The sequence below is a fragment of the Lagopus muta genome, chromosome 2, assembly GCF_023343835.1.
Source record: "Lagopus muta isolate bLagMut1 chromosome 2, bLagMut1 primary, whole genome shotgun sequence".
NCBI classification, from domain to species: Eukaryota; Metazoa; Chordata; class Aves; order Galliformes; family Phasianidae; genus Lagopus; species Lagopus muta.
The window spans coordinates 43,611,984-43,637,392 of NC_064434.1; the positions used below are offsets into that span (position 1 = coordinate 43,611,984).

Genomic DNA, 25,409 nt, shown 5'->3' on the forward strand with positions numbered 1-25,409 from the left:
CTCAAGAATTGGGTGTCAGAACTCAGGAGTCTTAAAACTGATTGCACGTATCCGACTGTTCACAAATTGGCTGTTCTTTTCAATGGTTTCTTCAAATTCATCAGACTTGAATCTCTTGGATCCCCTTCTAATAGTTGATTTCACGTTTGTTACCTTTCCTGTTCTGAGACATCAAGGCAGTTTTGAGTGAGAGGTTGCTCATCACTGTTAGTCATTAAGCTATTTAGTTAATGAGTTAGAACTCTTGAGTTATTATCTCTTCCTGGTGATTTGTCACTGTTTCATCAGTTTTTTCTTTAGAAGTTTGTGATCACTTTGGTTTTCAGCAGATTCCTCCGATGACTCTTCCCTGCAGAAGACTATAGCGTTGAGATCTCAGTTTCTTTCATAGTGGGCAGGAATCAATGCAAGGAACTCATCTAGCTTCTCTGGAATTGCATTTTCTTCACTGGATGCTCCTGATCATCAGTTAGTTCTGCCAGTTCTGGCAAACATCCTGGTCCTGATATGCATGAAATGATTTCTTATTATTTTTGTATCTCTTGCGTCAGCCAGTAGAACTGCACTAACTAACAATTATAATTTGCATGTTGTTTTACCTGTTTGATTTAACAATTTGTCACAATTTACTCTATTAAGTGAAGAATAGATTGAAACTGCTTTGTCATCCTCTTTAACAAGATGTCCACAGTTATAGGGTTCATTCTGCCTGGATCTGCACAGTTTTATTCCCAAGAGCATCTACCAAGTAGCAAGTATCAAATGAGTTTCGTGAGCAAGCAGACTTCAGCTTGTAAGAATTTTTTTTGTCTCCCTCTGAAAAAAAGTTATGCTTTTAGGGCTGTTGAATATTTTTTTTGCTCTTAGGATTGCTGCAGTGGGAAGATTGCTAAAGATGGCGCCTATAAATGCAGAGAAATTCTCTGCTTTGTTTCTAGCATTATTTATTAGGGAAAGACTTATCTGTATGCCCTGATTGACCTTTCTGAATGGTTTTTTGCCTGGCTTTTGGACAACTTTGTGATGAGCTTCCAAGAACTTGATATCTGTTTCAGTCATATAACCTAATAATACAGCCAGAGACTCTTAACAAGAATCCAGCGATACAGCCATTTTTATTTCAGATTTTCAAGTTTTTTTTCTTAAATGCTCTGAAAGTATTACTGGCACTCTGCTCAGTGGCATCGTCAGAGATACTGGAGATTTTCCATTTTTTTTCTTAATTATTTCTATATTTTAGGGGTGGGAAATGTTTGTACTTTTGTGTGAATAGCTTTATCCCTAAAGAATTGGCCATCACTGCTGTGTTTATTGAGCTTCCACGACTCGCTTTTCATTGCTTTTCTCTTCTGTGCTATCCCTCGTTTGGGATGAGGACAGCTGTTTGTATGACTGCATGATACATCAGCTCATAGAACCAACACAGCTTCCAATAATCTTAAAAATGGAGGGGAAAAAAGCAACGCTAAAAGAACCCCAGTCCTTTGCTGGGTTATGATCTATATCTCATTTCCCAGTTTAGTTTGATGAACAGCCACACAAATAGTATCTCAATCACAAATAGTGAGGAAACAACATGGGGCGGGAACCAAACTGCAAATGGCAAGTAGAGTGGGTGCTGGAATGCTTGGCAAGGTAATCCTATGAAATGCATTTTGGGGTAATGTGGCACTTTTCTGCTGTGTTTACAAATATGTATTTCACTTATATTCCTTTTGCCCAACAGTGTCTCTGCGATACAATAGTGTCCTGGATAATTTAAAAAACAAAACAAAAAAAAAACCAAACAAACAAACATGAAAGGGACACAGAAATTAACTCCTGGAAGAAGAAGAAAATATAAGAGTTATTTCTCACAGATTTCCTGCATATTTATAACCAATCATTCATTCTTTCCTGAATATTTTTCCAAGAAAGAAATGTCCATTTTAGAATAAATATTATGGCAACCTGCTAATAAATCTAAATGACCACATAAGGTCTTTCTCTACAGTATAATATTTGTGATGGTGTGCTGAGTTGATAGTTTGTTTGTATCTTCCTAGTATTCTGTGATTTATAGTTCATTTATTTAGATCTGAAAGCAAAAAGAGGGAAGTGGAATGCAGAAAATGGGATATGGTGAGGAATCTAGAACTCTGTAGTCAAGCAGCCTTTTTGGTATGTACTGAATGGAAACCAAATGCTTTGGTGTACCAGAGGATACAGCAGTGTAAATGTAGTTGCCGGATATGTGAGTGTTAGACTAACAGATGATAAGGAGATATTACTGCTTGGACGACAGATACTCTTAAAATGTGCTGAAAGCTTGCAAGCAACTCTGAAGAGAGCTATAAAAATGATGAATTTATTTGCTTAATTGTGGGGTGTTTTCTTTGGAAATCTAATAAATGCCTAAGATCAGCAATTATTAGCAAGTTGCCTATTTTGTTGAATTGTAAAGGAAGACATTTTTGTTTATAAACCGTCCTTTAACTTAGAAAGGTGATACCAAGAAATAGTTGTTGAAGCAGTAGAAATTCAAAGTAGTAATAAGAAGCAAGATTTTAACCAAGGATACCAGCAATCATTAGAGCAATACTATGGGGGACATAGTTTTCAACTTTTTTCAGTTAGCGATTTCTGAAATATTTTTCAATAAAGCATTTACCCTGCTTTTCACCAAAAGTTGTTCTGTTGAGAGAGTGATTGCTTTGTTACCTTTTCTAGATCTCCAGGTGTTGACAAGCCTAAGGACATGAGCTCTTCATTGCTAAAAGGCACTAAGTGCAAATGAACCCTTATCAGAAAAGTTACCTTAACAGGTTTTAGGGTATAAAAAACTGTTGGATATTTTCCTGTAGTATGTGGTATAGAGAAGCATACATTTCTGGGCAGCCTGCTCTAGATGCTTCTGCTTGAGCAAGGGTTTGAATGCCTGTCACTGTAGTAAAGCCTTTCCTCTCTGTTCCTTGCATCAGGTTTCTCAGAATCTTCTTAATTTGCTTTTGATACTTCTGATATATTCTCTCCCACTCCTTTTCTTTTTTCTTTTCTTTTTTTCTTTTTTAAACCAAGTTTCACATTGGGTGGTTTAACCAGGTGTTTTCACAGTCAAAATGTCACTGCAAGATGAATCCTTACTGTGTTAGCTTCAGGAAAGCGTAAGTGCTGCTACTTTGTTTTTAGACTATCAGGCTACGCAAAGAAAGTCTTCATCTTTCTTTCCAAGGATATGTAAAAAAACAGAAAGATAAACTTGTTAATTCAATTTGAATGAGCAGTAGGTGCAGTTTATACAGTACCTGAAGGGGATCTACAGGAAAGTTGGTGGGACTTTTTACGAGGAGCATACAGCGAAAGGACAAGGGGTAATGGTTATAAACTGGAAGAGGGTAGATTTAGACTAGTTACAAGAAAGAAATTCTTCACTGTGAGGGTGGTGAGACACTGCAACAGGTTGCCCAGAAAAGTTGTGGGTGTTCCCTCCTTGGAGGTACTCAAGGCCAGTGGGGCTTTGAGCAGCCTGGTGTCCTTGTACATGAAAGGGAGATTGGAACAAGGTCACAGAATCACAGGGTTGCATGAGTTGAATGGGACCTCAAGTGATCATCAAATCCAGTGCCCATGCTAAAGCAGGTTCCCTGCAATAGGTCTCACAGGTAGGCATCCAGATGGGTCGTGAATGTCTCTATGGAAGGAGATTCCACAACCTTTCTGGGCAACCTGTGCCAGTGCTCTGTCACCCTTACCATAAAGAAGTTGTACTGCTTGCTTATATGGAACTTCCTGTGTTCAAGTTTTAGGCCATTACTCCTTGTCCTATCACTACATACCACTGAGAAGAGTCTGTCTTCATCCATTTGCCTCTCATCCTCCTTTAGATATTTAAAAACATTAATCGGATCCCTCCTCGGTCATCTTTTTTCCCAGGCTGAACAGATCCAGGTTACTTAGTCCTTCCTCATAAGGGTGATGCTCCAGACCATTTATCATTCTTGTGGCGTTCTGCTGGACTTCTTCTAGGAGATTCCTGTCTTGTTTTTAACAGGGAAGAACTGGACACAGATGATCTCTAACGTCCCTTCCAACCCTTCACCATTTTATGATTCTATGATACTTCTGGGCATATGAGTGTTTGTTTTTTTTTTTACTATTGCTACTGATTTTGTGTAACATGAAAAAGCATAATTTATATACAGCTAGAGATTCAGTAGGAACCCTAATAGGAGCTTCTGGCATCTTGATTTCTTGTTTCATATCACCCCTCCCCTTCTGATGGATCCAGATGGACTAGCAGGTATTTGGCCAACATGTACAGATTCTGGAATAGAGTTCCTTCCCTTGTTTATCTATCTTGTTTTAATTAGAAATTACTGATCTAATGGTTGTCCTTTCTTACTCATTAGCAAACCTGTGCTATTTGTAGGTCTGTTCATCATGATATACGTGGAAAAGCAGATACATTTTAATTGCTCAGATAAACTGCTGTCAAGTTCTGTGACTCAGCAGGTACACTGAGTACCTTTGGTATTAGCACAGTACAAGGAATAGATTTTTAGAGTTAGAGAAATAAAGAAATTGTAATACTAGTAATAAAATTGTATGACTCCAGATGTCAGAAAACTAAGAGTTTGATGTTGATGGAGTAAGCGGTGCCTTTCCCCCTTTAAGTATGAAAATATTACAGATTCTTGATAGATGAGAAGAAAAGAAAAACATCACTTCTCCTTCTGGAGCTCTTCTTGACATGTTTCTTCAGAGTTGTTTTTTCCAAGTGAAGCTGTGTGGTTTTATGTATATCTTTCCCATCAAGTTTGGGTCCCTCTATGAGCAGTGCATCTCACATGAATGCCTCTAAATAAAAAGATGAAGTAACTGAGTATAATTCTCACCTGTAATTTGCCTTTCGTGCCATACGTACTAAAACCTATATATTATATAAATGAATGTAATAAATAAACAAACGCTGTAAGATGAGCCAGTGGGAATGAAAATCAGCGTGGATCAACAGGGAATTTTTTTCTGAGGCTCTGGGAGAAAAAGAGAGTCTCCTTCCTATGGAAGAAGGGATGGGCAACTTAGGGAGAATACAGAGATTTTGTTAGGATATGCAGGGAAAAAATCAGAAAGGCAAAAGCCCAACTTTAACTCAATTTGGTCATTGGGATAAAAGAGAACAAAAAGCTTTATAAATATTTTAACAGTAAGAGATGGGCTAAGGAGAATCTCCATTCTTTACTGCATGCAGTGAGGAATGTGATCTCTGAGAATAAGGAACAGGCTAAGGTTCTCAGTGTCTTCTTTATGTCTGTCTTTAAAATTAAAATTCCAATTATTCTTAGGGTACTCTACCCCTCTATACCTGGAAGTCTGGGATGGGGAGCAGAATAAACCCCCCACAATTCATGTGGAAACAGAGAGCTACTACTACACCTGGACTGTCACAAGTCCTTGGAGTCAGATGGGATGCACGTGAAGGAGCTGAGGGAGCTAGCAGAGGTGATTACCAAACTGCTTTCCACCATCTATCAGTGTTTCTGTTCAACTGGAGAGTTCTCAAAGGGTTGAAGGCCTGCCAGTGTGGCTCCCACCTACAAGTAGGGTCATAAGGAGGATCTGGGGAACTACAGGCCTGTGAGCCTGACCTTGGTGCTAGGAAAGGTTACGGAGCAGATCATCTTGAGTGATATCATATGGCACGTGCATGACAGCTGGGGGATCAGGCCTAGCCAGCATGAGTTCATGAAAGGCAGGTCCTGCTCGAACAACCTAATCTTTTTCTATGATCTAATGGCCCACGTGGTGGATGAGGGAGAGGTTGGTGGATGGTGTTAAATTCAGCTGGTGACTGGTCACAAGTAGAGTTCCCCAGGGATCTATGCTGGGGCCTGTCCTGTTTAATATCTTCACTGATGATCTGGATGAGGGGACTGAGTGCACCCTCTGTAAGATTGCAGTTGACACCGAGTTGAGAAAAAGTGTTGATATATCTGAGGGTAGAAATGCCCTTCAAAGGGATGTGGACAGGCTGGATAGCTGCGCTGAGGCCAATGGGATGAGGTTCAACAAGACCAAATGCTGGGTCCTGCACTTTGTCCACAACAACCTCAGGCAATGCTACTGGCTTGGGGGCAGAGCGCTGGAAGACTGTAGAGAAAATGGACCTGGGAGTGTTGATTGACACTCAGTTGAATGTGAGCCAGCAGTGTGCCCTGATGACCAAGAAGGCCAATGGCATTCCTGTCTTCTATCAGAAATAGTGTTGCCAGAAGGAGCAGGGAAGTGATTGTCCCCCTTTACTCAGCACTGTTGAGGCCACACCTCAAATTCTGTGTTCAGTTTTGGGCCTCTCACTACAGGAAAGACATTGATGCCCTGAAGCATGTCCAGGGAAGGGCAATGAAGTTGGTGAGGGGTCCAGAGCACAAGTCTTATGAGGAGCAGCTGAAGGAATTGGGATTGTTCAGTCTGGAGAGGCTCAGGGGAGACCTTATCAATCTCTACAACTCCCTGACAGGAGGTTGTGGTGAGGTAAGCTCATTCTCTTCTCCTGCATAACCAGCCATGGGATTAGAGGGAATGGCCTCAAGTTGTTCCAGGGGAAGTTCAGGCTGGATATTTAGAAAAATTTATTCTCTGAAAGAGTGCCAAGGTGCTGAAATGGGCTGCACAGGGTAGTGGTGGATTTATAGTCACTGGAGGTGTTCAGTAAATGTTTAGATGTTGTACTGAGGGACGTGGTTTAGTGCAGAAACATTGGTGGTAGGTGGACAGTTGGACTAGATGATCTTGGAGGTCTTTTCCAACTCTTGGCAATTCTATGAAATGACTGGTATGTAATTTTTCTGCAAATGTCCAAGAGTCTGAAGTTCCATATGCAGCTAATACTCCAAACATTTAGAGATGCGTAATAACTTTATTTATTATACTGATTTTTTTTTTTCACTGTGTACAGAAAGTCCCCTGGGCCTTCTACAGGCTTAGTCTTGCAAGCAGTTTCAAAATGCCATTCATTTTTACGTGCATTTTTTTACAGAGCAAACCTAAGCTGGTGTTAGCAACTCTTACCCTAAGAGCATTTTAAACACAAAGGGCAAAAAGTAGTATGAACCTTAAAGCCTTATGTTACTTGAGATAAGTTGTATGTACTTTTCTCTTTGTTCTAGTTAAATTGTCACTGGAAGATAAGGAAAGTTCAGTAATATGCTATTAAAACCAGATGTGCGTGGCTAGAAAGAAGTTATATTCTAGAAGTTTGTTTTGCTAGCCTGTAGGTGGAAAGAACAGTTGAGATCACACTTCTCAAAATATCGGTGGATTGCTGTACTATACCTGTTTGTCTGTTTGCTGATTGGGTAGGGCTGTTGCTGGGCTGATACTGTTTTGACCAAAATTAGAAAGTCAATATAAACGAGTCAAACGAGACTGCCTGCTTTTTTTTCAGTTCTCTCTTCTGATTCATCTGTTGTTTGTTTCAAATTCTTACAGCCTTTGTGAAATGGGGGCTGTGCCAGCAAAGGTGAAAGCTCTTAGTGGTTAGTCAGGAAGAACGTGCAGAAAAATTTTGTCTCAATGACATTTAGAAGCTAGCAAAAATATGATGCCTGTTTTAGAGGGGGAAAAAAAAAGTGGAAGTGGGTCCTGCAGAGTGGTCATATTATACAGAGAGGGGAAGAGAGCTCACGTCTCCATTAGGAGACTGCCTGCCTCTTGAATTCAGAGATAGCGTTTGTCTTTACCTTAGGTTGATGTTCTTGTCAGCTTCTGTGGCAGAGGCTTGGGACCTGAAATTTGCTCATGAGGGAATATGTGAAAAAAGGATTGCTGCTTACACATCTTTTTTTCCTTAAGTCTACTTCAGTTGGAGTGTGTCTGGTTAACTTGTATTATTAATACCATCGAGGGTTAGAATGTCTGTGATTATAGCTATTGCATCTGAGGAAAATGATCAAAATACTGGATTAATGCAAGCACAGCAGTCTAACAGGTATAAAATGCTGGCTGCACTATATCTGAAGAAATGGTGTTCTTTTACCTGTGTTGATACAGCTATGAACTCTTTAAAAATAAGCAGGTTTTGAATAATATGTTCTAGATGTTTTAGTTAGTTTGTACCTGGCTTAGTTCAGATTTTCAGAATCTTTTTTTCTTCTCCCATACAGGTGGGTCAGAAAGAGATGGGGGAGTGTTGAATAGCACTGAATTAAGATCCACTCATTTTGCAGAAAAATAGCTGTAGCTCTGTCTGTCCAAAATGAAGCAGAAAGAGATGCAATTCAGTATCCCACTCAAGGGCAAGGATAGGAAGTGCTTTAAGAGACCAATTTGGTTAAATCATGAGATCTCGAGATACTATCTAAAAACAGAAAGTAGGTCTCATTTAGCGATGATAAAAATAAGAGGGTGGCAAGAACATTTAAAATCAAAATCAGAATAAAACAGCACAAGATGAGAAGCATCTAGAAGGGGACATAACAAGAAGCACAAGAACTTACTATAGAATATTAATTGCAAGAAGACAATAAGGAAGTAATTGCTTCTGTGTTCAGAAGATAAGATGAGAATTACTGGCGGATGACATTAAGTAGTGAAGCATGGAATGCTCTTTTTTTCTTTTCTTTTCTTTTTCTAAAAGATCTGAGTATGATCAAATGATTAATCTCTATTCCAGCCTGAGTTCTTTTATCACTGAATAATGAGCTAGAGTGTATTTAAGTGTCTTCAGACCAGGTGGACCTCAAGAAATTTACTTTCTGGTGCTTACAAGAGGGCAGAAAGGGGTAATGTCTCGAGTTCCTGAGAAGTTATGTGGGATGACAAGGCCATAGGACACCTCTCTGGAAAAGAAGAAAGGGGGAATTGGAGAACAACAGACTGGTCATATTCTTGGTAAAATTCTGGAACAAGTAATTCAGCAATCTCTAGACAATTGAAATTAACAAGGGAATGATACGGATTTAACAGTAGCAGAGTAAGGTCCAGTAGTTTAACCTCTGCAACGGGTAGCAGGCCTAGAGAAGAAGGGAAGTTAGCAGTCTTTGGCCATATAGCAGACATTTGCTTGCTTGTAAGATTAGTAAGATCTAGCTCATAGGATTATTCTGGGCTATAAAATGATGTTTTAAAATTACTATGGACTTGTTAAAAACAGGTTACAAAGCATATTCCATTATTGATTAGTGACCTCAATGCTGTGGTAGATCTGTGAGATGCTTTATAAAATTTTCTTCTGTAAACTGATTTATGAAAGATAGTAGCATAACAGTTGTCTTCTATTTGTTGTATTTGGCATTGTTTCTGTGTTTTGGGACCTGCTATTAGATAAATTCTGAAACAAATTATTGCCTTCTATTTAAGCAGCTGATAGCTTCTGATTTTTTTTTAATTAAATACGGTTTGTTTACTTTATTGCAGGACTTGGTTATCCGTATCATCTTTATTCTTGGTAATTTAACAGCAAAGAATAACCAGGCCCGTGAGCAATTTTTTAAAGAAGAAGGAAGTGTTAACACCTTGATGTCATTGTTCCAAACCTACCATGAACTTGATTTGAATGAAGAGAAACGGTACCATGAAAGAGGAAGAGAAGAAAAAAAAAATCCAAAGCATCCTTCCAAAGCAGAAGATGTTCTGATAAAACTGATACGAGTGCTGGCCAATCTGTCCATTCATCCCAGTGTAGGAGCAGCTCTGGCAGCTGCCCATCGTGTTGTAGAATTACTTGTTACAGTACTAGGTAATAAAATCTATGTTGCATGTGTTATCTTCATTCGATCTGCAGGAAGAGTTTAGGATTTTTCTGCTTAAGCTTTTTATCTAGATTGAGCCATACCTAAGTGGATTCTGTTGCTAAAATAAGTCAATTTTCTGGTATTCATAAACTGTATTATATAAAATGCTGTTTGAGACAGTGAAAGCATTGACTTTTCAGTGTCTGTGCAAAGAAGTTGTAGAAGTGCTTCATTCGGTGGTAAGTTTCGCAGACTTGATCACTAAAGAGAAGCAAGTTGGAATTTTAAGTATGTCTGCCTGTGAGACTTCACTTATAAGAAGATCCATTGTTCTACTTATTTTTAACATTCAACATTTTTGTCGCTGTTCTGGGGTTGGTTTTACCACTTACTGATCCCTTTGTGAATCTAAATGCAGGCAAGAACTGGGCAGACTGTTCTCCCACTAGCATAGTTCAGCAGTGAGGAAATATATTTCAAATAACTCAATATATTTTAGCGTGTGATGAAAACAGTAAGACTACATAAACACAATCAGCCTGTTTATATACTAATTTACCAGTCTTATCTACCACAACTGGCATTTAGAGACAAGAAGACTCACAAATTCATCCTCTCTGTCTTAAATCCTGTAGGAGGTACCAGGGTTGGAACTGTCCTAATAACTGTGTAAGCACCTTTGAGCTTTAAAGCTTCTCTCTGACCCTCTCTTCTTTTCATGAGTGCTCTATCAGTTTACCACAAAATTTTATTTCCTTCACCCTTGGTTTCTGAGGGCAGAAACCTCAGAAAAATTCAGACTTGCTAGCATAAGAGGAAATTGCACATCAGTGACATTATCAGGAGCTCTTTAAGAGAGAGAATGTCTCAGATACTGTTAAAGACTACTTTTTTAATTTTAATGTGTCATAGTAGCTCAGTAGTCTTTGTTCTCTTTGTCAGCAGTCTGATAACTGTAATACAGGCCTGTTTCTGCATGCAAATCCTCCTCAGCCCCATCTCAATGCAGTAAATAGGATCTGTAATATGTTTTAACTAGATTTTACATAATGTCATGTTAGTCACAATCATTTCTATAGATGAAGTCAGAAAATGTGACTTTGTATTGCCACTTCTGCATCAGCTATTCCTGTTAGCCTCTACCCTTTTAGTGAAAAATAAAAATGATCTTTAATAGTGACCACGTTAACTGCAATTCAGTTCACTCTGAGCTGTTCTTCTAAGTTATGTGTCAGTATATGTATGTATGCTTTCTTTATGTACATTAGAATATAAGTCAATTGAAGTCTGCGAGGAGTTGGTGATCAATGCTGCAACGACAATCAACAATTTATCCTTCTACAAAGTGAAGAGTTCTGCAGTTCAAGACAAGAAGCTACGCATTGCTGAAAGTAAGGGCTTCTAAACAGTGCCTTTTGAAAGTGAAAGTTATGCATGCTATGCTTTTTCGCTACAGAAAATGAAGACGCTGATAGGATATTGTGGCATTATATTGCAGGAATATGCAGATGATAGGGCTAAATTATTCCCATAGGGATTTCTAATTCTTTTGGACATAATCATATAACTTGTGTGAAAATATTTAGGTTGTGACAAAACCCCTTCTTTTACTCCCCAAATGAATTTGCTGTGATGTTTTCTCTTTAGCAGCTTTTGCTAGACTCATTCATGCCAAAATAATAATTGCTACCTTCTAGACCTGCAAGATTTGTTATCTGAAACTGTTTTGTTTCTGGATTATAAATCTGTTGCCAGTATAGGGCTTACGTGATTCACTCCCCTCTGTCAGTATGGACAACAGTCATATTTTAGTGATGTGAAGGAGCTGCATGTGAGTTCTGGGATTTATTGTATTAATCATATAGAAAAGGCTGTTGTTATACAACAAGTCTTGCAAATGTTACACTCTAAATAGACAAGATATGGAGGAAAGGCAGAGTCTGAAATTTATGCAAAGGGCAGAATGAGGAGTAGGAGAAAGTATTATGTCTGTCCACATAGTGCCCTGACTACTAGACGTAGTTTCCTCTCTAGGTTAACAGTTCTGCTGTTCTGTCATGAGTGATTTTATTTCCCATACGCTAGCTCTCTCATAATGCTAGTCAGAGAAATGTGGAAACAAATGACTTCTCTTTCAGTCCTATCTGCTCTCCCTCCCCTGTTTTTATTGTTAGAATGGGGAAGCAGTCCCATTGCCTTTCCTCTGTGAGAAATGAGGAGAGATGAAACCTTTTAACACGAGACCAGCACGCTTCCTTCAGGAGACATTTTGAGAATATTTGCTGTTTGATACAAGTGTGTGGATCCCAGAGATGCAAAAAATAAAATCATTTCTGTTGTCTCTTTAAGGCATGTTCAAGGCATGTTCAGTGTTGTAACGCTCCAAGAAGGAAATAATGGGAATAAAGCCAACCTCTTTTCTCATTTTGTATTTCTCACTTTTCTGTGGTGGAAGGGTTACTGGTTCACCGATCTGAGTCCTTTTATGTGGTGCGCTGATTTCGGTGATTCACTTCTTCCTCACAGAAGACTGATAAATGCACTTTCTGTAGCGTCATTCCTTTGCCACATCCCAAAAATCTAAACGATGGTAACTCTTCCTAGGAAATGCTGAGGGTCTCATTCTATCTGCTGAAGATTGATGCTAATTACAAGTGAATCTGCTAAGCAGGAAAGCAGCAAGCAAATAAATGTTTCAAACCGGGGTGATATTAAGTAGCTATTCAGAGAAAATGTATTTGCTTGTTGGTGCAGCGCTGACTGAAAATACAGCTAATGTCAGAAAATAATTTTTGTTTAAAGAGGCATCCCACCATAAGACCATCTGTTCAGGATCTAAATCAGTTTTCTTAAATATTACAGCATTTTTTGTTCTGTCTTTCTGGATTGTCACATGAGCCCACTCAAAACTGTACAGCAAGATTGGTTCCCATTATTACAACTGTTCTTAGGCTATCTTCATAACTCCTCATCTGTTCCTTTGCATTTAGTCCCATATTGGAGCTCTTTGTCTCATCTTCAAAGCCTTACACAATTTAGCTCTTCTTCTACCATCTGCTCATCCCCTTCACTGCAACCAGGCTGTTAGATAGATGTTCCCAATTATTACGTGTATTGCTGTTACTTCTCGCATTCTGATATTTATCGATAAAAAGCCAAGCGCATTTCTGATATACAACTAATTGTTTTTATTTCTCTGCAAATCTGTAGTGCTTTTGAAGCTGTTAATGAGCAACAATATGGATGGAGTTGTGGAAGCTGTCAGAGTCTTTGGCAATCTTTCCCAGTATCATGAGATCTGTGACTTCATCGTACAGAAAAAGAGTGAGTTTTGCATTTGTAGGAGTCCTGTTTTTAAATGTCCATAGTTCTAAAAAGAAAAAGCTTATTAATGAGCTGTCTCACTTAAAGGGCAGAAGCAGTCTTATCTGAAGGTTTGCATATCGTGCCAGTCTTAGAATCCAGCAGTAGTCATTATAAAGACCATTTTATTTCAGTTTCATTAAGACGGAAGTATTGGAGTAGGAAAAATGTGCCATGGTTTACCTTCACAAAGACAGATACTACAAAAAAACCCTCTGTTTTCCCTAAAGATTATGATTTTGAATTTCCCTTCACTCCTTCATTTCCTGAAGTCATACAGGTTTGTAATGATTTGATATAAAATGAATATCCAACTTAACTCTCATTTAGCTTCATAGTCTTATGATTCCCATGTTCAACAGCTTGTTAGTGCTTTGTAATATGCAGTTAAGATGTTTGCCTCAACAAAGAGGCTTCCTCTTTGCCCCTAGGTGAAGTAGAATACAAGTCTTCTCAAGTCCTTTTGCTTTGGTGCCTGAAGAGCTTTGGGGAAAAAAATGGCAGCTCCTTGCTATCCAGAGAAGGTGCAAAATCAGTTTAATTAAAAAACAATTCACTGAAAATATTTTCCTATCTACCTATCAGTGCTCAAAGTGTGGTGATTTGCAGCAATATACAATCCCTTCTTTCAAGGATGAATCTATAAAGGTTTGTGGTGGTGAAGGTATCTGCAAAGGAAGAGCTGACACTTAGTAGCTGCTTGCTAACGAGCTGTCTCAGAATTTTACATCTTGGCGAGACCGCGGTGTCAGCATGCCAGGTTCAGGAGGAGCTGGGAGTCTGCCTTTACTCTAGACAGGACTGACTCTCTGGTTGAAGTTGCCTTCCACTGCTTATTGAGTTTAGATTCAACAAGTGCTGCGAGATGCTGCATGCCCAGCATCTGCTTCCTGCAGGAGCCCCAGGCTGCAGCAGTCCCAGCTGGATCTGATGCAGTGTGAGGCAACGCTGCCTTGCATGGAACTTCCTTCTGTGAGTGCCAATGCTAAATCCTAGCGGTTTATGCTGACTGTGTGATTGACGTGAGAGTGATACTTTTAAGAAGTAACCTGCAATTCAGCTTGGTCAACCTTCTGACTTGATTTTCACAATACTTTGGTGTAGAATTTTGTAGGTGTTGTGTTGAAGTATCTCGTGTTGAGCTTGCGCTAATGACTCTCTGATCCTGTTCTATAAGCCAAATGCAGTAACTTCACACTACTGTGCTACAAGGTTACAATTCTGGGTTGGATATCCTGTGTCTGAGCGTTTTCTGACTGTGTATACTGCCATTTGCATGATTATCTTCTCAGTAATGCTGCTTTTTTTCTTTACAACCCAGTACACAAGTTCGTGATTGCTTTACTGGATGCCAAGAATCAAGATGTCTGTTTTTCTGCCTGTGGAGTCTTGCTCAATCTCACAGTAGATAAGGACAGACGAGCTCTTCTGATGGAAGAAGGAGGAATTGGGAAGTAAGTTCCTGACTATATTTTACCAAAAGTCACATTCCAGTAGTTTGGCCAAAGATCTTTAATCAGATTCTTTTTCATTGGGACCAAGAACTTGTTGTAAGGTTGCAGACTATTAGGGATGTCATGGGCTTCAAGAGAAAATCTTTCATATCCTTCAGTATGTTTTTTTGCAAGAGCGTCAGAGTGCCTTAGCCAAATGCTGCGCCAACACTAGTAGAATAATCTTCCAGAGATCCTCCTGATCTACACAGGAGCATACAACACAATAACTAAGGAGTGGCTGTACAGTAGCCACTTACGCTTGACCTAACTGAATCCTATGTGAGTTAAATGTACAATTAATAGACACCTTTGATAGGTACCTGTGAAAGAAATGGGGTGCCCCCCATGGTGTTTTGTCATTTTGGTAACTGCTTAATACTGCAGAGAGAACAATCTGAGGTATCCGTGCTTGGTATAACAAAGCTGCTGTGTCTCCTCTCTCTGAGAGTTCATTGTTAAAGCACTTCTACTGTAAGTGAAAAGATCTTGAAAAACCACTGTGGATGCAACACTTGTGGCTTTGATGTTCAGATAATAGCGGATCCAGCTTAATTGGAGCAACATGAAAGATCTTGTTCTTACACTTGTAAAGCAGCTGATACAACCCACATTTATGAAACAATATGCTAAACTTTGAAATGCTTTCCTGTTCATACATCACATAATTATTTATTCTATACTGTGTAAACAAAACTTTTTGTCTGCTTATCTTTCCTTCCCGTGTTCTGGTTAACTTTCAAAATTTGAAAGCTGAAAAGCGGGAATAAAAATAAATGACAGGTTGATTGAAGAATGAATGTGAGAAGTGTCTGTATATGTTCCATATATGGAATTTTATATAAAATGGAATTAGTAGAATTTCTGTTATGTAGAATTGTATAAAGTACAGAATTGCCTGTCAGTTTGAGAAGCGGGAAGGAAAAGCTAACAATATGGAATGAATCTAGAGAATACACAAGTGGTTACACAGTCAGGATGACCTCCTTAAGAAAATCAGCCCTATGGATTTTTGAAAATTGGGTTATTGTACCTATATATAGTGTTCCTAATAAAACAGGAAATTGGTTTCATCAGAGGGATAAACTTAAAATAAATAAATAAATAAATAAAAAAGTTAGAGCATGATCTTTTGGGTTTTTATCAGATGCTGCCAGTTTTCTGCAAACCTCATTTTAGTTGCTTTTCAGTTCCTGGTGTTTTCAGCCACATTTGAAAGTGCTAGATACCCTGTAGTTCCTTTCCTCATCACTGGATTATAAAGCTCACAGTGAAACAGGGAAGTGAGAGAAAGAGTGTCATAAGGTTGAGGAAGAGAACATCAATGAAGGATTAATGTTAGAGAGCTCGCTAGGGACAGCAGGTGAAAAAAAGCATTTACTTCTGCTGCCCTGGGACTTGTGAACAATGCTGTTTGGAAATGGGAACTCTGGACATGTACTGTGTGTAAACTGGTGGAAGCAGAAAAGTTATAGCTTAATTTCAGTGTCCTGTATGATCTAGCCTGCATTTCTTATCTGTGAGGAGGTGAGACTAGAAGAAAGGCCAAGAACCTAACGGTCCTTAATAAAACTGGCATTTCTGAGAGGAGTCTATTGGGCAGGCTAAGAAAATACAAGAAAGGGTGAGATCTGCAAAACAGTCAGACTTCACTGAATCTAAGAGGTAAATCTGTGAGCCATGGAAACAATTACTTCGGATGTCTTCAGGTTAGATCCTCTGATGTATAATAAACTGTAAGCATTGACAGAAGATTTTTCTGCTTTCACATCATCTTCCCAGGTGGATTCTTGGTGACTGGTAAGGCTGGTTTGCATTGCAGCCTTGGCTGTAGTGGTAGCTACACGTCTGGAATGGTCACATATTGCTATGAAATCTGTTGGAATTGAGCATCTTTCATTTGATTGTATTTGTGACATGTAAGATTGAAATAGTTCAATTGGATTAACAACTTATTTGATGTGGTCAGATTCAGGTAGGCATATGCACTTACATACAAGCAAAAGGCTCGTTTGTATCCTGAGGGTATAGACTAAGTGAAAAAGAAGAGAGTAGCATCAGGAGTTTATTAATGTAGAATTTTCCTGCAATCCCTCATAGAATCTGCACACACTTCTAGACTGCCTAGATCTTAAAGGACTCCAGAGAAAACTATATGGAGCAAAAACACTGTTTGTGTTTGTTACTGACAGGTTAGTTGACTGCTTACGAGACTTTGGGCCAGCAGACTTGCAGCTGGCTTGTTTGATATGCAAAACCCTCTGGAACTACAGTGAAAACATCACAAGTGCGGCCTTGTGTTTTGGAGAAGATACTGACACGTTGCTGATGCTGCTCACATCACTCTTAGGTGAGATTCACATTGTTGATGTATTTTCCGTAATAAGTGAATTAGAAGGAGCAAAATCAAAATGGTATTGTTTGGATGGGAAGTCTGTCATGGATCTGTAAATGGGTTGGCCAGTATAGACTGTCCAGGAACACAGTGTTTTATTGACATACAGCACATTTCCTGAGATTTTGCAGATTGCCAAGATGGAGTTGGCCACTGCTACTCCCCTCTTTAGCCTGTCTAATCAGCATGCCGCTCGTGCTTTTCACCAGCTGCTCTTTGGCCTGCTTGAGCCAACTGTCAGCACAAAACATGCTTTTCTCTGGATATGAGCCCTTCTGGCCTCAAAGGTATCACACAATCACAGAATGGCCAGGGTTGGAAGGGTCCTCAAGGATCATGAAGCTGCAACCCCCTTGCCACATGCAGGGCCACCAACCTCCCCATTTAATGCTAGACCAGGCTGCCCAGGGCCCCATCCAGTCTGGCCTTGAACACCTCCAGGGACATCCACCACCTCTGGGCAGCCTGTTCCAGTACCTCACCACTCCCTCTGTAAAGAATGATTTCCCCCTGGCATCCAACCTAAATATCCCCTCCCTCAACTTCAAACCATTTCCCCTTGTCCTGCAGTTATCAACCCTTTCAGAGAGTTGATTCCCCTCCTGTTTGTAGGCTCCCTTTAGGTACTGAAAGGTTGCAATGAGGTCACCCCGCAGCCTTTGCTCCAGGCTGAACAAGCCCAGCTCCCTCAGCCTGTCTTTACCTATGAAGATCATCTTCGTGGCCCTCCTCTGGACCCTCTCCAGCAGCTCCCTGTCTTTTTTGTACTGGGGGCTCCATGCTTGGACACAGTATTCCAGATGGGGCCTCACAAGAGCTGAGTAAAGGGGGACAATCACCTCCCTGCTGGCCATCCCTCTTTTGATGGAGCCCAAAGAGTGAAAGAGTAATTGCAGCTCTTTACAGAAGCAGTTTGGTGCTGCTGCATAGAATCATAGAATCATAGAATCACCAAGGTTGGAAAAGACCTAAGAGATCATCCAGTCCAACCGTTCACCTATTCCCAATAGCTCCCACTAAACCATGTCCCTCAGCACAACATCCAGCCTTTATCAACCAGCATGGCACATGCTGGGCTGTCTGGGGAATGTGGCTGTCCCTTCAGAGGCAGAACTGTATGACAGGGGTCCCTTACTGCCTTGCTTTTCTCACCAGGATCTCCTGAAGTGCAAGGACAACATCCTGACCATTTCTTTTCTGCTCCACAAAGCTGGGGAGGGTGTGCTCCTTCTCCACAAATACATATACTGGAAGGTGCCTGCAAGTGAATGTTAAGACCTGAACTCATTTACCTAGTTGGATCTTTGCATCTGCATGTTTTTTTTTGCTTCAGATTTTACAGTTTAATACTGTTATTTTTTCTTCTTTACTTTATGAGCACTATTTTGACTGTGTTTTTATTAGAAGTAGGTCATTTGAAATTACCTTTTAAAATTTAAAATTGAAATTACCTTTTAAAAAATCTTTAGAATGTAAAGAAAAAAAAGAAAAAGAAAAAAGGAAACTGAAGCAGGCCTTAACTAGTTTTGATTTGGTTTTAGAGGGTAATGAAGTAAAGGGCCATGCTTGCTGTGGAGAAGGCTGCATGTGGACCCAGATACAAAGTGAGATCCCTATGATCTATTTTGTTTTGGACAGTGGGTGGTTCTTTGAGGATCTTCTTTTCCAGTTACAGCAAAATTACTGTAATTCACCTTTACAAGCCATTGCTTTCATTGGATCCCTTGCTATGATATTATGGCATATCTTAATATGGGCAAGAATTCCATCTATTTACCTGAAAATACTGAGTACCTCAAGGTCATGAGTGCTCTATTTAATGTACTGCAATGGAACTGGAAAATTTAAAGCCATGATCATACTTAAATTTTCCGACATGCAGCAATGAAAGTATCTTTGTTTTGGATTCTGAAATATTTCTTCCTCTACATTTAACGTTGCTTATTCCAGCAATAAATTTGACTGCAGAGTCAGGCTGTGTAGCAGTTGGAACTCTCATTAAATAGTACAGCTTTCAGGGTCTGGACGCTCATGTACAATCACCGTTCCAATTACAGAATGTAGCAGCAATTAATTACAAATAGGTGAGAAGTAAATCAGAAGGCTGGTCTTCCTGCAAGCTGTAGTCAGGAGAGTAGCTTTAGGAAAAAAAAAAAGCAGCTCACTGGATCTGGTTCCTCTGCGTGTTCATATCTTAACAAATTTTTAGCAATAGCTTCTGGTTACTATTGTCCTACATCTTCCTCCTCCCATTGTGTCCAGTAACAGCCTTGAACTGTCATCACTCTGATTCTATCATTCAGGAAGCAGGAGGCAGCTTCTGAGAGACATTGGACTGTACTTCAGCATTGGCACACCCTCAGGAAGCTGAACAAGTACTTCATGGCAAAGCAGATACCTCTGTTCACCTGCTGTGCTTGACCTCCTCCTCTGTATTTCTCTTTTCCATACCTGGAACAAGATGACAGGAGATTGGAGTGAGCCAAAGGGGAGTGGAAATAGCATGAAAAGATGTGAGGACCAAGGAAGTGAAGCAAAGACATCACTTCTCCTTTCTCCCTGCCTATTCCCAGCAGCCTGAGCTGCCGTGGCACTGCTTTCCAGTAACGCTGTCATTTGCTTTTCTCAGCTGCTCTCGAATCTTGTGTCACTCTTTTGGCTCAGAGCTCCTTGCAATTGGCTTTTCGTGGCCCTGCGCAGTGGCTTCACCTTGCCCCACTCCCTCAGGATTAGCAATGGAAATGAGTCTCCATCCTGGGAACATCCTTCTGTCTGATCATTCAGTGAAGCCTTCTTTCTCTCTCTTGTTACAGACATTTCTTCTGCTCACTTGTACCTCCCCTTTCAATTCCAGGAGGTTATTTTGGAGTCGTAGTACCTGTGAATTTTTACAAGGCCAGTGCTCCCAGCCCCTGTCCTGATGGAGCTGCAGGGATGGGGAACCCTTGCAGACCAGAGACTGTACACTATTTTTCAGCTTTCCCTGTGGCATGTGGACCCAGTGTGCATGTCCTGTTCCTGGGCGTGCAGCCAGCTCATATGCTGTTTTGACCAGTATCCAAATTTGCTTGTTTTGAGGAGGGTCGTGGGAAACTTCTATTATCTGAAGATGCACAGCTTGCATGTGGGACATTGGCCCTCACTGATCCCCCAGCATTACTCATGTTCTATTGTGAGAAATTTACTGTTTTGTTTTAACACTTCAGCTTTGGAATGATTCTGCCCCTTTTTGCTCTGGACTGGTATCACTGATTCCACGTTTTAGACCTATAAAGACACAGTCAGCTTCTGGGTAGGAAGTCATTTCAGGAGTAGGCAAGGAATTCTGCCTGAAGAGAAGAACCATAATCCCCTATTTTTCTCCTCAGGATCTCTCACTGCTGGTCTGCAGAGATTCATTTTGCATACGCTGGGCTAACGGGCCATTAGTAAGGCAGGAGCCAGTGGGCACAAGCTGCAATAAGAACAATTCCAATTAAATATTAGTTAAAAAATAAAGCAGAGGAACAGGTTGCTCATAAAGACTGTGGAGATTCCATTCTTGGAGATTCTCCAAACTCAGCAGTAGCTGGACCAGAACAATGGGATCTAAGGTGCTCTGGTCTGGGCATGGCTTGGCCCAGGTGTCCTCCAGAGAGCCTGTCCAACTTAAATCATCTCATGGTTCCACCAAATACAGATCAGATGCCTTAGGCTGGATTTTATCTCTGATTACAGGGTTTCTTCTTGCAGAGATGTGATGTTTTCCTTCTTGAAATAATGAGGGGTTTTTTTCCTCTTTCTTTTTTTACGTTGTCTTAAGTGGCATCTTCCTTCTGTGTAGAATGCCATGTTAGACTAACATCTCCTTCACAGTCAGCAGGTCTTAATTTTGATCATTGAGAAACACCGTAAGTGGCTTGGAAATGTAATATTGTTTGCTGTTACTGGTAACTTCCTGTGAGATGGAGCCATCCCCATGCACGAGTAACACAGTTCTTACAGCTGTTCCAACTCAGGGTATCTGCTCTGCACCAGCAGCCTTTCTTTTACACATGAATAGTTGCTATTAAAGTGTTAACTCAGTGTGAGTAACCAAAGCTTCTCTCCAGCTCCGAGCTGTCTTTTACTGCTGTGAGAGTGCAGTAAGCTCTGCTTAGGTTTAAGAGATTGTGAATGTGCTGCTTTCACCATCTCGGACCAAGATTAATCATGCTGCCCGTTAGTTGGAGGATTACATCTTCATTTTTGGCCCACTTGTGGCCTAAGTGCTGTCAGATATCCTTTCTGTTAAGTTATGCTGAACTCCTGGATGGAAACGTTTGTTCAGTGTTATCATTTGTGTTTGTAGATTCCTGTTGTAGGTGTATTCTACTGGCTGCAGACTTGCTTCTTTTTTCCTGTAAGGATTTGTTACTTTGTTACATGCAGGTAAAACAGAGGGGGAAGAACACTGGATGATGTCTTCGTTTCATTCCTAACATCACTTGTCTCCGTTAAGACTGCCCAATTGTTTTATTTATGCAGTTTGTGAGTAAGGGAGGCCATCAGTAATATATTGACTGGTGTGGTTCAAATGCTTTAAGTACAGTAATGGGTATGGCTTGATAAAGTCTTCAGAAACCAGATTGGCAAAGAAATTTGTGCTGCAGGAAAAAAAAAAAAAAAAGCCATAGTTAAATGAATAGGATTACTGGCATTAGCAAAATTGCTTTGGGTAATGCTAAAACTGATGTAGTTTCCAGGCTGATAGTCACAACAAATGCTTGGGCTCAGATGTTGACAGTGTTGAGAGAAGATTATAACCTGCTATGTGCTTTTTGCCATTTTTCTGACCTCAACATCTTTTATTTCCAAGTAAAGCTACGTCCTTCAGAAAGTGACTCTTCATTTTTTCTTAAGTGTAGAATTGGTTTGAAGCTGTAAACATAGACAACTGCTAAGTTGTATGTGCTGTGGTCATAAAATACATCGTTGGGTGAGTTCAAAACTGATGATGATGTTTTCCTTGGTTACAGATGAAGAGCTTGCGTTGGGCTACAGCCTTGACAGAGGGGACCACCACAAACTATACTGGGAAACAGAGTTCAAACCTGTGGCAGAAAAACTTCTGGACAGAATTCAGAGCCATCGCTCCTCTGTTTCCACTGCGATCATTACTGCATTTTAATCTGTTTGGGGCTTTTGTTATTTGTGGGTTGTACAGATATACTTTTGCAATGTATGTTGCCATTGGTAAGTGTATTGGACAGCACAGGAAGTTAATGTTTAGAAAGCTGGTAAAGCTTAGTATTTATATAAGGGATACTATCTTTTAATGGGGCTTGCCTGAAATTTTTGCATTGTAATTACATTTTAGAATATATTTGAGTTTCTCAAGCACCCATTCAGTAAGATTTTTCTTGGCTGGCAAAAAGAAAGAAAACTATTTGCTGAATCTCTCATTTTAAAAGGGGAGTTATCAGTGGATACCTGGATCCTGTGTCCCATAAAGGAATATTGCTTGTTAGAAGCAATCTGTTACCAAAAGACTTGGACGCACTTTTACTCTATATGAAATTCTGCAACAGAATAACCCAAGTGCTAGGGTGGGCATACTGGAGTGTTACATCATGGGATTTGCTCTTCACACTGAAGGCTTTCACAGTCAGGAGGAAAGTTGCTCTTCTGCGATCCCCCTTTCTTTACCTGATGCCATGTCTCACATCTTTCTTTACCTGATGCCATGGGCTCACATCTCCATCCACGGGGTAAAACCAGGGCAGCCCCTTACATAGTTCACATTCCTTATGAGGCTTATTAGGCCCTTGGCCTGTTCATTGGCTGTGTGGTCGCCTCCATTGCAGCAGTCTACAGAATAGAGCTTAGTACGGTTTGGCTCTGACAGCAGTTCTGCTGAATTCAGAAAGATTATCTTTGATCTATTCCTTATTGTTCTTTCTTTTGCCATTTTAATTTTAGCTAAAGTTGAGAGATAAACAGCTTCAATGCCCCGTTTGCTCCTTGGCCAAGAGTGGATGTGATTTTCAGGCATATGAATGAAGGCACGATGGGTAAGAGAGCACTGGAGGCGTTTGTTCTTGGCATTTGCATCAAGGCAGATTGCAGGAGAACACCATGCTGCGTGGTGCAGGGTGGGGATGCAGCAAGCAGACCTCGTGGCTAAGTCCTGTCAGAAGCTCTAATCAGAACTGAGAAATCCTCAGTGTGTCTGTCAGAAGGCAGACGGAAAAAGACTTCTTGCTCAAGTCCTTGTGATGGTAGAAATGTAGGCAATTAAAACGAGTTCAAAGAAAATGTTAGTTATTTCAGTAAATGCAAGTAATTGCAGTAGTTCAAGCAACTGAACTGTAAACAGCAGTGTAGGGTGTCCTGTAGCACAGCAGAACAGGATGTCCCAAACTGGAGGGAGAAGCTGGGACAGCCCATGGATGTTACCTCTGTCCCTGTGTTAAGGGTTTGTCCTGTGACAGTCTTAAGAAGAGACATGCATAGGAATGCTAAGGAGGGCAGAGGACAGCTGAGGCCTCAGAGAACCTGTGGAGCCTCACAAGTCTTGTCTCTTTTTCTGAGCAAAACTCTTATTAATAATAGTGAGCTCCAAAATGCTGAATTTCTGCTGTATTCCTATGGCATCTTTTACCATGTGGTTGCGTTTATGACAAACCTCAATGCAGGAGTTCTTTTGTGATGTGAGGAGCTTCTATTTAGAGACCAAGCACATAGCCTCTTGCACTGTTGTTATTTTTTCTGCCCTGGGAGAGTATGTTCTCATGGGCACGTGCAAAGTTTTGATCTGAAACTGTGAAGATGTAAAGCCAGGGGCTGCTGGGGAGGACTGTGAATTGCCCATGGGCAGATGGGTCTGTCACACTCCTATGTGTGGAGATAGAAAATGCCGGGTTTGTTATTTTATTAGTGCCTCATGTGGGCCCATGCAGCAGCCAGCCATTAGCTCCCACCCCTCCTGCTAGCACAGGCTGGGTGTGTTCACGCTGTCCTGGGAGGAAGGCCACAGCCACGTGGCCTTTTGGACAGGTTCCCCCGCCTACATCTTCTGGAGTGAGTTGAGTTGCTGCCACTACTTGCCCACGATGAATGGGGAGCACTGAGGTGTTGTTTCTGCATGCACAGAAGCTGCTGCACTGTGTGGCCACGGGCTGAGGCTTTGCAGGAGCTGCTCAGGGCTGACAGCCTGCAGCAGCCACTCACATTAGTGTTTGCAGAGGTGTTGCAGCTTCTTCCTCACCCCCAGCATCACACACAGCTTCTGCTCCGTGCAGCAGGAGCCAACTGCCACTTTCCTGGAGTGTGACTGTCACCAGCACCTTCACCATTTTCATGTGTATAAAGAAGACGCTGCTCTTAACAGCCTTGCTCCTCTTGTTCTTAGGACCTCAGATTCCTCAACACCATTCATGGGAAAGCCTAAATGTTTTCAGACCCTTACTGTCGGGTAAGCAGCTCTGTGTGTAGTTAGGATTGGCTGTGAGCACTGTTTGAAAATGTGGCAGGAAGAAGCCCTTTGCACACACAGTTTGCTCTTTGAAAAGGAAGAGGGTGCTTGCATATGCCAGCTTGTGGCTGGAGATTTCATGCTGGAAATGGACAGGTGAGGCTTTGTGGAAGACTATATGTCTGCCTCTGAGCTGACAAATGAGCACCAGGAGCAACAGATGCTCAGAAAATCAATTTCCAAAGTGGGAAGACACTTTTTGTTTTGTTTTTGTACGTCTTTAGGCTTAGCTTGGTTTTGTGATTTTTTTAGGCAGGAAAGTTTTGCACTGTTTTTGGAACATCAGAAATCCTGTATTTTTAGTTAAGAGGAAATAACAGATGCTTCCTGTTAGTCACGATTTTTGACAGTTTATTAATCTTTCTCCCCTAGATCATTTAAAATGTTTTAGCTTCTTGGACTACAAGCCTAAAACTGTTGTCAGTGTCCTGCAGCAGCAAAAACCAGTTTGAGCTAGCTCAGTTCTACTGGTGGGACTGGGTACATCCATTTATTTCCTGCCCTACTATTGTAAGTTTTGACACGTGAGGTTACTAGAACCCCATCACAGCCAGCTGCAGGAGTGTGTCCAAAGCGGTTTGTCACAACTCTGTCTTTCAGTGAGGCCTTTGAAACCCTCTCTCCCAGTGTCATTTTGGACACACTGTCCAGCTCTAAGATAAACCTGTGAGGAAAAAGAAAACCCCACACAGCAGAGCAAGCCTGAATAGCAGGTAGAGAAGTAAGGGAAAGAATGAGGGAGGATAGTGGGCAGATTGATGACAGGTCTTCCCAGTATAGTGAAGAACTTCATTTTTTAAACTTTACCTCCCTCCTGTTGGAAAAGTCACGGTACTTTCAGTACCTTTGCTCAGTTACTGTTTCAAGCATTTAAAACCAGTCTTTAACAGAGCGAGCGTGTAAACCAGTAAGAGCAGAAATGCAAACTTAAACCACAGAAAAAACACCAG

General features: G+C 40.7%; 1 protein-coding gene across 2 annotated transcripts in view; it reads left to right on the forward strand.

Annotated features, from left to right (window-relative positions):
- ARMC2 (armadillo repeat containing 2) overlaps positions 1–22,738 on the forward strand; it is a 64,855-nt gene extending 42,117 nt beyond the window's left edge. The window contains exons 13-18 of one of the 2 annotated variants that reach the window (XM_048937626.1): positions 9,397–9,718; positions 10,982–11,104; positions 12,924–13,037; positions 14,398–14,530; positions 16,762–16,919; positions 21,962–22,735. In XM_048937626.1, coding sequence (XP_048793583.1) covers positions 9,397–9,718; positions 10,982–11,104; positions 12,924–13,037; positions 14,398–14,530; positions 16,762–16,919; positions 21,962–22,113 — 1,002 coding nt within the window. In that variant the 3' untranslated portion in view covers positions 22,114–22,735. Of the gene's footprint in view, positions 1–9,396; positions 9,719–10,981; positions 11,105–12,923; positions 13,038–14,397; positions 14,531–16,761; positions 16,920–21,961 lie in introns of both variants that reach the window. The other variant, XM_048937627.1, reaches the window with a different exon arrangement.
- The last annotated feature ends 2,671 nt before the right edge of the window (positions 22,739–25,409 follow it).